The 17,007-nt window shown below is 42.5% G+C and overlaps 1 protein-coding gene across 1 annotated transcript in view; it reads right to left on the minus strand.

Moving 5' to 3' along the window:
• Nucleotides 1-7,549, minus strand: part of LOC126272474 (venom dipeptidyl peptidase 4-like) — a 274,930-nt gene extending 267,381 nt beyond the window's left edge. Inside the window, exon 1 of the mRNA XM_049975353.1 lies at nt 7,445-7,549. Coding sequence (XP_049831310.1) covers nt 7,445-7,477 — 33 coding nt within the window. The 5' untranslated portion in view covers nt 7,478-7,549. The remainder of the gene's footprint in view (nt 1-7,444) is intronic.
• Between the last annotated feature and the right edge of the window lie 9,458 nt (nt 7,550-17,007).

Here is a 17,007-nt window from a genome sequence, read left to right on the forward strand (position 1 = left end):
GGTCATGAGCACAAGCAGGTCAACATCTTCTCCTACAATGACTAAACTTCCAAAATCTTTGGTTCTTGAAATGACAGATGTTACAATCATAATGTCAGCATCTTCTTGTGGCTAGTGCACTTCAACTCTACACTCCAGAAATTCCTTTTTAAGAAGTGTGATTAAATGCATCTTGTTTCGTTCGTTGTACAAGAACTTGTCCTGAGGGACTTGGTTCACCATCTATGATTCAACCACAACGTCAACTCTTTGTGGTACATTTGTCTCCCTCACATGGATACCCAACAAATACAATAGCAAATTGAGATCCGAATAAACATAGCATTGGGCTATTGACTTGAAGCAAACATTTCGAGTCCAAGTCACTTTGTTTACAAGGTACCCTCCATCAAAATTTCGTTTGGCATATGGCAGTCTTAAATGCTTGGTTAAAAAGTCATCAGAATTCCCTTTTGCACATAAGAAGCAATTCTCTTTGAACTGTAACTGACCTTTTTCCTGCGACCGACGTAGCACGCCTGTTGGTTCCTGAGGATGTCGAAGGCTAGCTGCTATCATTTTCTCATTAATGTACTTCTTGTAGTATCGTCACTTCACTGAGCATTTTCAACAAAAAAAAAACGGGTGTGAGCAGAATCCCTGCGTTTAGCACTACAATCGATAAGTGTGCTCAGTCCTTTCTTTTTCACATGCGTCCACCACTCACCACAGTTTTTTCGCAAGTGAAACACAAATTCATGTCAAACCTACTCACTTTCAGCACCACAACGTATACTGAATGGAAGCGACTCCAAACTGTAGGACCCTTATTGTTGTGTGTTAATAGCTGTCAGTGCGCTGTGAACAATCACCAGAATAATCGCCTTCCGCCCGCCAAAGAATAAATACGCTGTTGTCCGCTAAAGAACAATTCCTACATACTTTTTCTTGTAACTGATCATTAACGTCAAACAACTGTAGAAAATGTACGGCACCTGCATGCAATCGTATTACATATTGTAACACAAATAAACTTCACGCAATCCGACTTCAATGTGTTCGTAGTTACTGAATATGATGCTGTTTGTCCTGGCCCTGGAGCAGAGTGAGATGGTAAATTCCAATGAATAACATGATGAGTAATATGTTTATACCACACAAATAGAAACTGAAATAATAGTGATCAAAAATTAGGTAATTTGCCACTTTGGTCGAAATTTGAGAAATTGGTAGTTTTTGGCGCACTGTAGCGCCTTAGATATTGGGAGTAGAAACAAATGGTAAACATCAAATTTGTAGAAAATTTTGTGCTCTTTAAAAAAGAAAATAGGCGTCAAACCGATAGGAGCAAATGAAACTGAGGTATTTTGAAAGAACTGAAAAAAGTCCAAAATTTTCGAAGTTTTTTGACTGCAGAAAGTTTTCCCAAGAGAAATTTTGTTGGCAAAACTTGGTTTTATGACATTTCCAACAATATGAACGAGTTAGAAAAAATAAAATCTTCTACCCCACCTTTTGCAAGGTACATGCTTTTCTTCTGACAGTTTCACTGGACTAATAAGGCAACTGGGGCCTATGTGGGCTTCATTGTATAGTCTGTTGAGGTTATGCTGTGAAGCAATTTATAAGTAGTAATATCTGTCGATCACAAAGAAAACATGCTTGAATTTGTAGATAAGAGACAAAGAAAAACTGTGTGGAATGCCGCTTCCAAAGATTATACGATTAAAAATTTGAGATGTGATGCCCTGATGATCCAGTATTAGATAAAGAGTCTCCGATCATATTACTATAAAGAATAAGATACCGTAACCTTCTAAGTAGGAAAACAGATAACAATAAGACAGAAATTCATTAAATATGTATATAAAAACTGTGGACAAATGTTCTCGGTATGGTGACTTAATAACATAACAGCTGTGGGGCTTGGCTTATAAACAAAGAAAATGATGGGGTATGTCTAACTTCTCAACAAACTACCAGAAATCGAAATGAAGGAAATTGAGTCTGCAATAAATAGGAAATTTAAAAACACAACCTCCGTTCTGGCATCTATGAAATCCGCAAGTTTGTCGAGTCCTATAATGTTAATCTACACATAACCTTTTATGATTAGAGTTGTGAAAACAGTTGCTTTTATAAAATAAAATACAAATTGAATGTTAATTAACCTTCACATAACGACTAAGAACGTCCCTTTAAATGTTTCTCAGATTCAGAAATAATTACTGAAATGCTTTGTTTTGAAATGCGAAATAAAAACTTCACACTGGTATATCAGTCGCCAGTTGCTAGCTACCGAAATGTTAGTACCAGACTCATTGATGCAATTTCCCCAGCAGAAAATTTAAAATCTCTCTGTGACCTCCTTCTGAAATTTTCAAACAAAATGTTGTCGTCACTTTGTATTTCTGAAGCCTCTGTTATTTCGATACTACCAATAGTCGCTTTTGCGTTTTCCTTTACTGTCGTATAGCATATTGCTTGCGCAATGAGGCAACGTGTGGACACGGGAACGCCCACGCGAACATACATTCTTTCGACAAACATTTGTGCGTGTGTTTTTATTGCCTTCTATCTTTCAATTGCGCAAGAGTAAAGAGGCATCGTGTGGACACACCTTTAGTTCCACCCCTTTCTATCGCTAGATGCCAGCTGCACTAGGCCTGTTTCGCTCATGACGGATTGTCTTGCAGTACCAGCCCGACTGCACCTACCTTCTACTGTGTTCATCGTAAGACTAGATCTGATGTAGACATTACACCATGTATTCTTCCGCATTTGCTGGAATCTCATTGGATTTCGTTTCACGTGGAGCCGCAGCCAAGCTGCCTCAATTACAAACAAGTAAGATGGCGTGGATAGATCTTCAACTTTTGTAGTCCTGTCTTCCTCAGTTGCGTGTAATATCACGGTATATTGATAATTTTTACTTATGGACCTTGTGACAGCAACTGAATAAAACACAATTTTAGTGCCATACGCATTTCGCCTTTATTTTCTGCAAGGCATATCACTGTTTATAACCTATAGGCAGAGTGACAAAAATTTAAATTAAATATTCCAGGCCGCTGATGATGCCTTGTAGAAAATAAAGGCGGAACGCGTATGGCACTAAAATTGTGTTTTATTCAGTTTCTGTCAGACGGTCCATAAGTAAAAATTATCAGTATGCCGTGGCATGGATACTTTTAACACTGTGCGTTATGCGCTCATCGACTAAGCGATAATACGTGACAACAGCTTTACCGGTGCATTTAACATGGACAGCACAGGCCAACCAGCTGGTCCTATTAATTTGCAGTGATACGAGCAGCTGCAGTTAAATCATAAAAAGGGACGGGCACAGAAACAATATAGCTTCGAACGTCATTTAATTTTTAACAGAATTCAACCAAACTCGCATGCTCTCGTTCTTAACTAATATAGTATCGTAATTAAAAACAAGACTGATGAAAATTCTTTACTTAAACGCAGAGTAATTTTTGTGCCTGCTCTATGTGTGACTTAAACGCGCATCGCAGGGGTTTCATCATATAGTTAAATATGGAAGCTACTGAAAATGCTATTTACAGTCATGTCTGGCAATCTCTGAACTCCTTCCATACTCGAAACCGAGAAATGCATTCCATTACTTGAAGTGCCATCGGCTACGTTGATTACGAATCGATCAACAACACAGTCCAGGAAGCCATCCAAGCGCCACATTTTCTCCTCTTCTTTTATAACGTGCCTTTCTGAACCCGCCAGCGTTTGACAGTGACGTGCTACAAAGCTTTGGCCGGCCGCTGTGGCCGAGCGGTTCTAGGCGCTTCAGTCCGGAACCGCGCTGCTGCTACGGTCGCAGGTTAGAATCCTACCTCGGGCATGGATGTGTGTGATGCCCTTAGGTTAATTAGATTTAAATAGTTCTAAGTCTAGGGGACTGATGACCTCAGAAGTTAAGTCCCATTGTGCTTAGAACCATTTTGAACAAAGTTTTGCGCTAAAGCGCACGTACGTCTAGCAGCATAAATGTCTTTGTTATTTCTCTCGACCGAGCCCTTAACTTGGTTCCAGATCAGTTCAGATTGTAGTGGTACGGTGGAAATTGTAAAGATGCAGGATTTGATTTGTATGGTGTGCTCGATGCCGTTAAGACTATTGTTTTGCATGTTTCTACCACGCTTATTACTGTGGCTCGTTAAGACCGCGTCTATGGTTGATGACAATGGACACTGTCCAAATAAAAAGTATTTGATTTTTCAGTCTGTAATAGTACTTGAATTACGTAACCATTACGGCAGCTCACCTGAACCTCTCGATACCAGTAATATTCTACTGTGTTTCTGCAAAGTAGTTGACATATTTCTGAGACAACATTCAGATTTGATTTCATTTGTGATACATCGATATGTTTATATTGCAGTGATATTATCCTCAAGTGTATTCTTTGTTTTGTCACTAAGATCTTTGACGTTTTTGTAACTCTGATTTTTGGGCACGTAAGCGATTATTAGTTAGTTGTTAAGTTGTTAGAGAGTCGGACCTTGATAAAGTCAAGTTTTGGACGTCATGTTGGAAAGACGCATAACGTAGTCAGCTTATAAAATGTGAACTTTAATAGTGACTGTGAGGAAGATGTTTTCAAGTATGTTTTGTATTGTGAAGTGTGGTTGTGTGTCACGTGATATTGCAATAAAAGCAATTAAAAGGAATTGCAACTTAATTTCGGAGTGCTGATTATTTTTTTACATCACTATTGTCCAGCAAAAGTGTAATCATCAAGAATGGTTTGTGAAGCGCATCTACAAAACTTTCGAATATAGCAGAATAAAACCTAGGTCTCTTTGCATCCGAGCTTGGAATCATAATCACCTAGATTTTCAACGATTGAGCAATGATAGTACGAGACTGGCGTAAAAACACAAAAAGATGAGTGCCTAGTTTTTTCATTATTACATGAAATGACTATTAACTGTGCTCTAATGACACCTGCCACATAATAACTTAGTTGTTGTGACTTCTGAAATTTTCCCGGCGTATTTGTTCTTCTAATAATTTCCGGGTATGCAGCCGGATCCCGTCGACATTCTGCCACGATATTTCGGCCCAGAGACGTCCGGCCATCATCAGGTGAGTACACAACTACTGAAGAGCCCAGGTGTAGTCGCGGTATTTATACCGATTCTCGCGCACGTGTTGACATGCGCGGCATAGCCGAGTTGTACGTGCTGCCCTCGGTGGTGAAAGTAAAAGATCATCTAGTCATTGAGTATCGAATGACGCTGTCTATTCCGCTGTGAATGTATAATTTTAATAACAGGATTCCAAGTTTTATCCAGTTGAAAGCCGTTGTCACGATTTATAAGATTATCGGCAAGACGTATTTCCACTGATTCCTTGATTACGGAATCCCAAAATCCGGAAACCGGAGCTAAAATTTTTGTTCCATTGTATTCCATTGAATGTCCCAATGAAATACAGTGCTCTGCTACTGCCGATTTTGACGGTTGCCGCAGACGGGTGTATCTTTCATGTTCCGTACATCGTTCGTGGACAGTTCTTGTCGTCTGGCCAATATATGCAGAGCCACATTCACAGGGAATTTTGTAGACGCCTGCTTTCTTCAGTTGTAAATCGTCTTTAACGGATCCAACCAGGGCCCGGTTCTTTGCTGGTGGACGGAAGATAACCTTGATTTTATTCTTCTTCAGTAATCGGCCTATTTTCGACGACACATTCCCGGCGTATGGAAGAAACGCAGTTGATTTAAAGTCGTCATCAGCGTCCTCAGTGCGCTGCTTCTTGTTATGACAGTTGCGCATGGCCTTTCTTTCTTATTTGGCGTGAAGTGTAGCCATTCTCTTTAAAAACCTTCTCCAAGTGTTCTAATTCTGCGTGGAGGTTTTCATCGTCCGATATTACATGCGCTCGATGTATTAAGGTACTGAGAACACCGGCTGTTTGTGCTGGGTGGTGGCAGCTTGACGCCTGGAGATACAGATCTGTGTGAGTCGGTTTCCTGTACACAGAATGTCCTAATGACCCATCATTTTTACGGCATACTAGCACGTCTAGAAATGGTAAAGTGCCATCTTTTTCAATCTCCATCGTGAATTTGATGTTCTCATGTAAAGAGTTTAAATGATGAAGGAATTTCTCCAGTTCCTGTCTGCCATGAGGCCATACAACAAAAGTATCATCTACGTACCGCCAGAAGACCGTAGGCTTTAAGACAGCAGACTCAAGTGCTTTCTGCTGTCTAAAAATTTAATTTCTTATGATTTCTTAAATTAAACAACCTTCATTAACAATCTTTTATATATTACCAATAACAAAGAATTCATATTTGCAATGAAAACTAGAGTATTTTGGGCAAGACGTAACTAGAAAGAAATACAACAGGCATTTTTAATAATGAGTAGTGATTAGATATGTGTTAATTATGATATATTTGATGAGTTTTATGTCTAGAAGACATGAACGAAAACAAGACGGAAGTGAGATTTGAGCGACTCTGCAACGTTACCGATTAACTGGACTGTCTTTGCTTTACATGTTAAAGTTCTCGGAAAACTTCAAAGGCAATTGTTTCTATAAAATTGTGGAAAACATTGTGAACAATTTGTTTCTCGCCACTTTTTGATGGTGTTCCACGCTCGTTTATCACTACGGTGCAGGAAGCAGCCTCACCCATTTTCATACTGCGTATTAACAACACAAACACAAACGCGATGACTGGTTAGCAGCCGTAGCACACGTACACTGGTGTTGTTATGGTCTTAGAAGTAGGTCCTAGTTACGTATTAAAACTACATAGCTAAAGTATGATTAAGGAAAATGTTGATGGCTGCTAACACGTTACAATATTTTAAGTTTCATTTATCATACGTAGTAACAAGCTATCTAATACGTAACTAGGACCTACTTCTAAGACCATAACAACACCAGTGTACGTGTGCTACGGGTGCTAACCAATCATCGCGTTTGTGTTTGTTTCAGTTTCACTATATCACTACCCGGAGGGTGTTGGGCGTGGAAGCTTGTAATTGGCTGCTGAGACAAGCACCGCCTCCTTTACCCAGAGCAGCAAGCTTATAGCGTATAAAAGCAACGAACACTTAATGGATTAATGCATCGCAGAACTGACTTGAAAGTTCATAGTGTGTCGCTAGAAGAAAGATCTACAGTCTCTTCGCTCACTTTTGTAAATGATACTAACGATCACAAGGCACACGGATTAACATTACATTCACAACGGCTACTTGCTGATACGATACGCAATACTCTACTGTTGGCAACGAGCGCAAACATTCCGGAGCGGCACGAAGTCAGCCGATTTCCACCGATCACAGAGGGGACAAGTAAAAGTGAGAGAGCAGTATAACTGCGTTTCCATTAATCCTTAACTGCTGCAAATGTAGAGAGGGGTTGGGTGAAGGGTATAATAGGCCGCCTCCGAACAGGTAGCGATGCAACTTACTGCGGTTGCCAGCAGAACGAATCCCTGGACCATGTCTCCGCTGGGACTCCCACCGGTGCACTGCTGACAAAACTCGCCCCTCCGAGATGAACATTCTGCAACTATCTCCGTTCACTTGACCGCACTGGATTGTCAGTGTAGTCGTCACGGGTCATTTTCGGCGCTGGTTATCGGGTTCGAGCAGCTGTGACGGCTACCCAATGTTCCTCCAAGAACAAGGGCACGTTATCTGGCCTCTGCCCCGAGCAGGAACGCACCGATTTTCCTGGTTGTTGCTCAGCAACAAGCCGCGATGTTATGTCGGCATCTGCAGCGCTCATAGTAGAAGTTCTTGTTCAATATTTAACTATGAGTATTGTTATGTATCGTTCATCTAACATTTTCGAGGATTACTGAAGAATGGGATACAACCCGTCGGCTTGGACCAATGATGTCAGAAGTTACCACAGATTATGCATGGCACAGATTTAACGGCAAACATGAATGACGCCAGCAGTTAACACAGATTATGTATTGCACAGATTTAACGGCAAACACGAATGACGTCAGAAGTTAGCACACATTACGCATTGCACAGATTTAACGGCAAAGACGAATGTTCAGAAAAAAGAATGTAGAACAGAGACAAAAGGTGGTAGACATTTCACGTACATTCATATTTCGAAAATAATGTTAAGAATATCGCTTCTTTGAGTCCTAGTATCCTATTCTTCTGTTGACCTAAACAGCTCAACTGAAGAATGGGATACTAGAGCCAAAAAAAGAAAAAGAAAAAAAGGGACAGAAGTAACGTTAGCCTTGTGTACCTCAGTTGACATAAATGAGTTGCATCCCAAACGTCAGCTTAACTTTACATGTTAACTGCAGTACGGGATACAAATTTAGCGTATGTCGACTTTTTCGTCTTCGCTAGCACTAGCTTCAGTTGACCTAGGGATACAAATTTTACAGGTGTTGCTTTCTTCGTCTGCTACGATTAGCATCCTATTCTTGTGTTGATACTAATTCTAGCGAAGGTGGAAAGGCTGACATACGTAGAATTTGTATCCCATTTTCAGTTGACCTATATCGGTCAACTGAAGAATGTGATGCTAATAGTAGCGAAGATGAAAAAATCGACGCACGTGATATTGGCATTCTGTACCTCTGTTGAACTACGCGAAAGTGAAAGAAAGCGACATACATAAAATTTTTATCCCATACTTTAGTTAACCTATGTAGGCCAACTGAAGTACAAGATACAATTTTTTTCTCGCCTTAGATACTAATGGCATCGGCTGAGAATTTTCACAGTAGTACTAGCGACGACGAAGAAACATCCATCAGTAAAGTTTGTATCCCGTACGAAAGCTGACCTATGTAGTTCAACTGAAGAATAGGATACTAGAGTAGCTAGCGAAGGCTAAAAACGCGACACAGGGAAAATTTGTATCCCGCACTTCAGTGGACCTGTATAGGTGAACTGAGGAATAGAATACTAGTGCTAGCGAAAACGGAAAATAGCGACATACGCAAGATTTATGTTCCACACTAGGACATACCTACGTAGGTCAGCTGGAGAACAGGGTACTACCTTCGAAGTTCCGCTGAGGTAGCGGATGCCAGTGTTACATGTATCGCCTTTCCGTCTTTGCTAGCCATAGTATCCTGCTCTTCAGTTGATCTATATACGTCGACTAAAGTAGGGGACACAAACTTTTCGCACGTCGGTCTTTTCTCCTTCGGTAGTACTAGTATCGACTGAAAAATATGGTAGTAATAGTAGTGCTAGCGAAGGCGCAAAAAAGCGACATCTGTAAAATTTATATTCCATACTACAGTTGAAGAACCCTGCTTCAAATCTTCCATATTCATAGGAATAGATAAATCCATACCTACAAACAAAAATCAAAAATAAAAATTGCCCAGAATGAAAAACAATTCTTCCAAAATACCTCAAACTCACTCAGAATGAAAATAGGTACCAAATGAATTGGAAAGAATAAACGATTTAACACAAGCGAAAAAACTTGTACACACTGACTAGACCTGTCTTTTAAAAACACATTCATTTATTTGAGTTTACAGTGATGGCGCTTCACCACAGAAGATAACCGATTTATACCTAAGTCCCCAAAATAAGGACATAAATATCTATGAGTAAACTAACACGTCATTGGTCAAAATGAACGGGAGTATTGAAGCAAGGCCGTTACCTCACCAAAGTAGCGTTGGCCAAGATGGCGGGAAAGTGCCACGCCCCCCCCCCTCCTGCCACACACCCCTGCCACGCCTCCCCGTCCCCCCATAGCGGGAAGTTCAAATTCCATCACGACAATGGAACCTCTGCTAACCTAAGAAAATGGCGGGAAAGAAAGGTCACTTGGGTTACCTCCACTAACCTAAGTCATCTGAACGCCACTTCATCCTAGGAACTGGTGCCAAGTTTGAATTTTGGTGGGAAGATAGGTCAATTGGGCTACCTCTACTAACCTAAGAAAATGGTGCAAAAGAACGTGGGCTACCTTCACTAACCTACGTTATCTGACCGCCACCTCTATCTAGGGATTGGTGAGAAAAGGACTCAGCCTGTACTGGGCTGGTGGAGAGAGGATGGAGTGTACTTTATTTATTTTGGAACAATTTATTAAGGGATGAAGTATATTTATTACACTGATACAAAACACATGGTATGACATGCTTGGGATCACATCACACAGCCTGTCTTTTAAAAACACATTCATTTATTTGAATTAACAATGCTGACGCTTCACCACAGAAGATAACCGATTTATACCTAAGTCTCCAAAATAAGGACATACATATCTATGAGTAAACTAACACGTCATTGGTCAAAACGAACGGGAGTATTGAAGCAAGGCCGTTACCTCGCCAAAGTACCGTTGGCCAAGATGGCGGGAAAGTGCCACGCCCCCCCCCCCCCCTGCCACACACCCCTGCCATGTCCCCCCTCCCTGGCAGGAAGTTCAAATTCCATCAGGACAATGGAACATCTACTATCCTAAGAAAATGGCGGGAAAGAAAGGTCACTTGGGTTACATCCACTAACCTAAGTCATCCGAACGCCACCTCATCCTAGGAACTGGTGCGAAGTTTGAATTTTGGTGGGAAGGTAGGTCAATTGAGCTACCTCTACTAACCTAAGAAAATGGTGCAAAAGAACGTGGGCTACCTTCACTAACCTACGTTATCTGACCGCCACCTCTATCTAGGGATTGGTGAGAAAAGGACTCAGCCTGTACTGGGCTGGTGGAGAGAGGATGGAGTGTACTTTATTTATTTTGGAACAATTTATTAAGGGATGAAGTATATTTATTACACTGATACAAAACACATGGTATGACATGCTTGGGATCACATCACACAGCCTGTCTTTTAAAAACACATTCATTTATTTGAATTAACAATGCTGACGCTTCACCACAGAAGATAACCGATTTATACCTAAGTCTCCAAAATAAGGACATACATATCTATGAGTAAACTAACACGTCATTGGTCAAAACGAACGGGAGTATTGAAGCAAGGCCGTTACCTCGCCAAAGTACCGTTGGCCAAGATGGCGGGAAAGTGCCACGCCCCCCCCCCCCCTGCCACACACCCCTGCCATGTCCCCCCTCCCTGGCAGGAAGTTCAAATTCCATCAGGACAATGGAACATCTACTAACCTAAGAAAATTGCGGGAAAGAAAGGTCACTTGGGTTACATCCACTAACCTAAGTCATCCGAACGCCACCTCATCCTAGGAACTGGTGCGAAGTTTGAATTTTGGTGGGAAGGTAGGTCAATTGAGCTACCTCTACTAACCTAAGAAAATGGTGCAAAAGAACGTGGGCTACCTTCACTAACCTACGTTATCTGACCGCCACCTCTACCTAGGGATTGGTGAGAAAAGGACAGGCTGTACTGGGCTGGAGGAGAGAGGATGGAGTGTACTTTATTTATTTTGGAACAATTTATTATGGGATGAAGTATATTTATTACACTGATGCAAAACATATGATCTGACATGCTTGGGATCACATCACACAGCCTACAGACATGTGAACCACTAAAAGACTCTGCAAACATACTTGTTAATCGCCAAATGTCGAAATCATGCACCAGTCTTTATTTAAACAATTTGAGCCACTACCGCCATCTGGTGTGTTCGCCACGAGGTCCAGAGCCCAGCTGACCTAGTACACAGTACCACCGCCAGAGAATGCTATCATCCCTCTCATCAGTTCGACCTCTTTTTCTCTCCTGTGTTTCTAACTGGACACGTCTGACATGCCTAGCCTAAGAGTGTGCATAGTGACAACAGAGCTCATAACCCACACGCACGTATAGGCGTCGCATCTCTATCTAAATAAGAGCCAAGTCGTCCTCTGGGCCATGCACGTGCGTGTTCACCACCACTCACGTCATCCCCATCCCTACCTGCACTTCAGCGAAGACCTATTTTCGGAGCCATTCAGCCTCACAGACGCTATAGCAAAACTGTTCCATTGCTCATGATATATGTGTGTGACGTGCATACTGACATCACAGATTATGTAATAGAAATCTGCTTGTGATTGTAACTGTACTCGTGTGACACGTGTAGCCTGCGCGTACATAGTGACATTACAGCGTATAGCCCGCATTGTATTTTATTCCATCGCTCGCAATGTGTTTGTGTGACACGCATACTGATGTCACGGTTGTGCTGTTCGAGTCGTCAAATTATGGCTTCCTGCGGCGTTTATCATCTTTGCGATCTTGCGGGCATTGGAGCACATGAGATGTGTTCCCAGTCTTAAATTTCTCATCTGTCGTCCAGAACATCTATGATTCCCTACTCCACCTGCAACGGCAGTGGAAGGAGGTTTCTTTCTGCTGGGTGCCGGGGCACGTGGGTATTAGGGGAAACCAACTGGAAGATGTGGCTGCCAACGATGCATGTTCCCTCCCTCACTTTGGTGAATGTGCCGTCCCCCTCCATGCTGTTACCTCCCTTTTGCGTTTTCGTGTTATGCGTCAATGGAAAGAGGAGTGGCTGGCATTCGGTGCAAATAAGCTGCGTCTGGTCAAGGCCACCACGCGGCCATGGCGTACGTCCTACCAGTCATGCTGGCGGGATGAGGTTCTCCTCACTCGCCTCCGCAGCGGGCACAGTCCCTTAACGCACTGTTTTTTACTCCGGCGGGAGGACCCCCCAATCTGCAGTGCTTGTGCCGTCCAGATTACTGTCCGCCACATTTTACTTGACTGTCTTTTCTTCTGACCAGAGGGCGGTGGTTTCCTTGCCACCGGATTTGGCCTCTCTTTTGTAAGACGACGCAACGACTGTGGTTAAGGTCTTACGGTTTTGTGTCCTGTCCAATTTGTTGCCTCGGATTTTAGGGAGAGGATTTTAATGTGCTGCTGGGTGACTGGCTCACCCAGGTTTTAGGTAAGAGGTCCGCCAGTCACGATTATCTAGTTGTTTCACTTCGATTTCTGTTCCCTTTTCCTTGCGTTTCCTTTCCTTTTTTAGTGCGTTTCTTCTCCTCTTGTTTTGCCTCTGTATGTGAGGATTTGGAACTGCGTCAGGTCTGTGTCTTTTAGCCGTTCTCCTTGTTCGCTGTCCGTCTTCGTCCCTTCACCGCATGTGTTCCTGTTTCTATGCGTTTGGGCGCTGATGACCACGCTGTTTAGCGCCCGAAAACCTCAAACCAACCACACACACACACACACACACACACACACACACACACACACACTATGCAATAGATATCTGCTTGCGATTCAAACGGAACAAGTGCAACGTGTAGCTGATGCATTGCACATCTAACAAAGTTCTCAAGTCACATCGGCACCTAAATTAAGAACCAAATCAAACTCTCCGAAATTGTACACTGCATCAGAAATACTTAACGTCAGCTTTCTTGATGTCTCAGCTTGTCTGCATAACGTTAGCTCTTTACCAAAATAGCCCAGAATTTCATCTTTTCTGCTGTACACCATTCCTATACACTAAAAAAAATTCACCATTTTATCATCTCGATACTATCTAAATGATTTGCTTCAGCGTTTTACGAAGCTAGTCTAAGTGTAACAAACAGTAGTCTTAATACCAGCAACCAAGAATTACACGTATATAGCATTCACATTCGAAAAAATCACCAAGCTCGCATACTTTGAGCGAGATGTAATAAATCCTTGATCAAGACTATATCTAATTATGTCCTCCTCAGATGAGTCCATAATATACACTTAATGACTTCAGATTCAAAGGTTGAATTCAAAATCATCCAGTGTGTGTTCCGAATAAAATCTTCACTCATAGTATAAATTCTTTCCCTGTAAATCGATAAATTACCATAGGCTCAGGTCTCCTCGAGGTACGGGAAGCACTTGGCTAGTTCAGCTTTCAGTCACTAGGAGTGTTAGTGAGCTCACCCCCCCCCCCCCAAATGTTCAACACCCATTGTTTCACACTGAGATCACATGATACTATGCCATCACATGTATATAAGGAACCGCTTTCCATTAGTCTTTCTCACTCATCCATTGTTCGTCGTATCGTTTGCTCGTTTGTGTGTGTGTTTGCTATTTCTTTTAGCCTTGCAAAGATGAAGAGGAGAGCAAACGGTCTTGCACACAGTTCCGATGAGGTCAAACGCGTCCGCTCATCCGAGCACAGAGTAAGATATCATTAACTTTTTCTTTTTTATCAATCTTCCGCACTTCGAACTGAAAATTGCTTCAGTTCTTGTGCGTTCATCTAGCTCAATTTTTATTTCTTTCTCTCTCCTACACCACATTCAATCCTTTTGTTTCAGCATTCGGGATAGACATTTCATGAGAAATAAATTCGAAGGTTGTGGAGGAGATGTGGGAGCAATAACAATCTTCATATCATTTCAAAACTGTGAGTTTGAATTTATTGATCTTCTTATATTGTTAATCTGTTCGTGAAGCTTACTTTAGATTATATGTACATACAACTGATGGAGACAGCACATGGTGTGTGCTCCTGCACGTGGGGATGCGAAAGTGTCAGGTCCCCACCATACGTGTCGCCGGCTCGCACCCCTTTGTTGGCTGCTCATCAGAGGTGTGCAGCAGGCTGCAAGCACCTCTGCAAAGTGGATTCGGGCTAAGTGACGGTCGGGCAAGTCCACCAAAAAGAGCCAGTGTCATCTGCTATGCCCCACCTGCACCTGAAACAAGCCCGGGCTGCTCTCACTGGGAAGCGGCTACCACAGCCTGCTGGCCCAGGTCCCGCCCCTGCAGCAGCAACTGCCACAGCATCGCTCTTGCATCCATGGGTCGCCCTCACTCAGACTAGCGGTTTAGGGCTGCAGCAGCCAGACTGCTTGCAGAGGTCTGATTCCACGACACCTCCTCTGCAGCCGTCACATCCTCGCCGTCACCAAAAGGTGTGTGTACCAAAGCACATACCTCTCCCTACAGCAGATGCAACCTCACCAGCTCTGTCATCGACAGGATGGACTCCTAGTCATAGTAGTAGTAATAGTAATATTGATTATTCTGTGGTTAGCGGTAGTGCTCTGCCTCGTCCTATTGATAGTGAAGGACATCAGAATAATGGCATAATGATCCCTCTAGAATACTCAGCAATTGTCAGGGCTTTTGAGGGGTGTATCGCATTCACAAAGATTGAGAGTCCAGGAGGGAGGCATCGCGACCTTGTCGGTTTTTTAGAAGCATACCTCCCTGTCTTGGAGACCGATCTCCTCAAAGTCCTAGACGATCCAAGATTTAAAGCCATTAAATTCAGTGCAGTAGTATGCTGCGAGTTGAATCACCCACCTAAACATCCAGGTGATGCAGAGGCTACAACTTTGCAATATGTGGTGTCACCGCCAGACACCACACTTTCTAGGTGGTAGCCTTTAAATCGGCCGCGGTCCGGCAGTATACGTCGGACCCGCGTGTCGCCACTATCAGTGATTGCAGACCGAGCGCCGCCACACGGCAGGTCTAGAGAGACTTCCTAGCACTCGCCCCAGTTGTACAACCGACTTTGATAGCGATGGTTCACTGACAAAATACACTCTCATTTGCCGAGACGATAGTTAGCATAGCCTTCAGCTACGTCATTTGCTACGACCTAGCAAGGCGCCATATTCAGTTACCATTGATGCTGTGAATCATGTACCGTCAATAGCAACCATTAATGGATTAAAGTTAAGTATTCCACCAGCTACGTCCGTTTTTCTAATTTCCTTGTCCTGTTCCAGACCTCACGCCAGCCTGCATGAGCTAAAAACGTGCACTTCGGCCTCCTCTAGTAACACGGTGTTGGCTCTCCTGCCAACCATAACACACTATATATGCGGTGATAATGGCGTTATTTTTCGGAGCGCATGCATTGCTGAGTGGCATCATGAATCCACCTTGAGCACTATTATGGCCCGATTTTCTGAGGTGGAAGTATGCGGGTCCACTAAAGCACTCAGCCATATACCACTCCTTGACATCCATATACGTGACTATGATCTGGTAAATGGAGGGTCCAGTTATATTAAGCTCCCTAAAGATACAGCTAACAAGAAGGCATGCATTAATGTCGAAAATCAGTATGATAATGCCTGTTTTGCATGGTCAATCCTGGCTTGTGGGAGAAAGTACGATCGAAGGGATCATCCACAGTATCCGAGCAGTTAAAAAGTCTGTGATATTAAGATATCTTATAACTTTGATGGTATAGAGTTCCCCGTAAAGATCCAGGACATACCTTAGTTTCAGGCGCAGAATACCGGAATATCGGTTCATGTTTATGGCCTGGAGAAGAATAACGGTAAGCCAGATGAGCAAGATAAGCACACCATCATCGGCTCCCTCCATTTCTCAGAATTTGCAGGTGAGTTAGAGCTGCATGTAAACATGCTCCTCTTCTCTGAAGGTCATAATTATCACTATGTTTCGATCAAAGACATGTCCTGCTCCTTTCCTCCCACCTAAATAAACATGATCATAAACAACATATTTGTTTAAGGTGTCTGAATTATTTTTCATCAGAAGAGTTATTAGCTATAGATCTATTAAACTGTGCTTCCAAGGACCCGGTACATGTTATTATGTATTTGCACTTGGCTAATTTCGGTATGTCGGTGTGCTGCCTGAAAGTGTTGAGAAGTACATTTCTTTCTCAAAACAAAATGCTCACCACCAGCGGCGATGACCTTTTGTAGTGTATGCCGACTTTGAATGCCTACTGGCTCCTATTACTCGTTGTGAAGGGAACCCCTTAGCCTCTCATACAACCTTCACACAAAAACACATACCTTATGTGGCAGCGTTCCAAGTTGTATGTGGATATGATTCTAAACATAACTACTACGAGTCTTACGTCGGGGACGATCCTGCGATTTGGCTTTTCACTGAGCTTAAAAAATTTCATGGGGAGTTGATAAGCTCTACAGCACCAACATTCCCATGACAAAATCAAAGGAATTGTATGAAAACGCGGTTAATTGTCGTATTTGTGAGTTACCGTTAGATAGAAAAATGGAAACTCCCCGTAGATATCATTGCCATCTTACAATTTGAAGTATAAGTTACCACGGCACACACCTGTCTTTATTCAT

The sequence above is a fragment of the Schistocerca gregaria genome, chromosome 5, assembly GCF_023897955.1.
Source record: "Schistocerca gregaria isolate iqSchGreg1 chromosome 5, iqSchGreg1.2, whole genome shotgun sequence".
Classification (NCBI taxonomy): domain Eukaryota; kingdom Metazoa; phylum Arthropoda; class Insecta; order Orthoptera; family Acrididae; genus Schistocerca; species Schistocerca gregaria.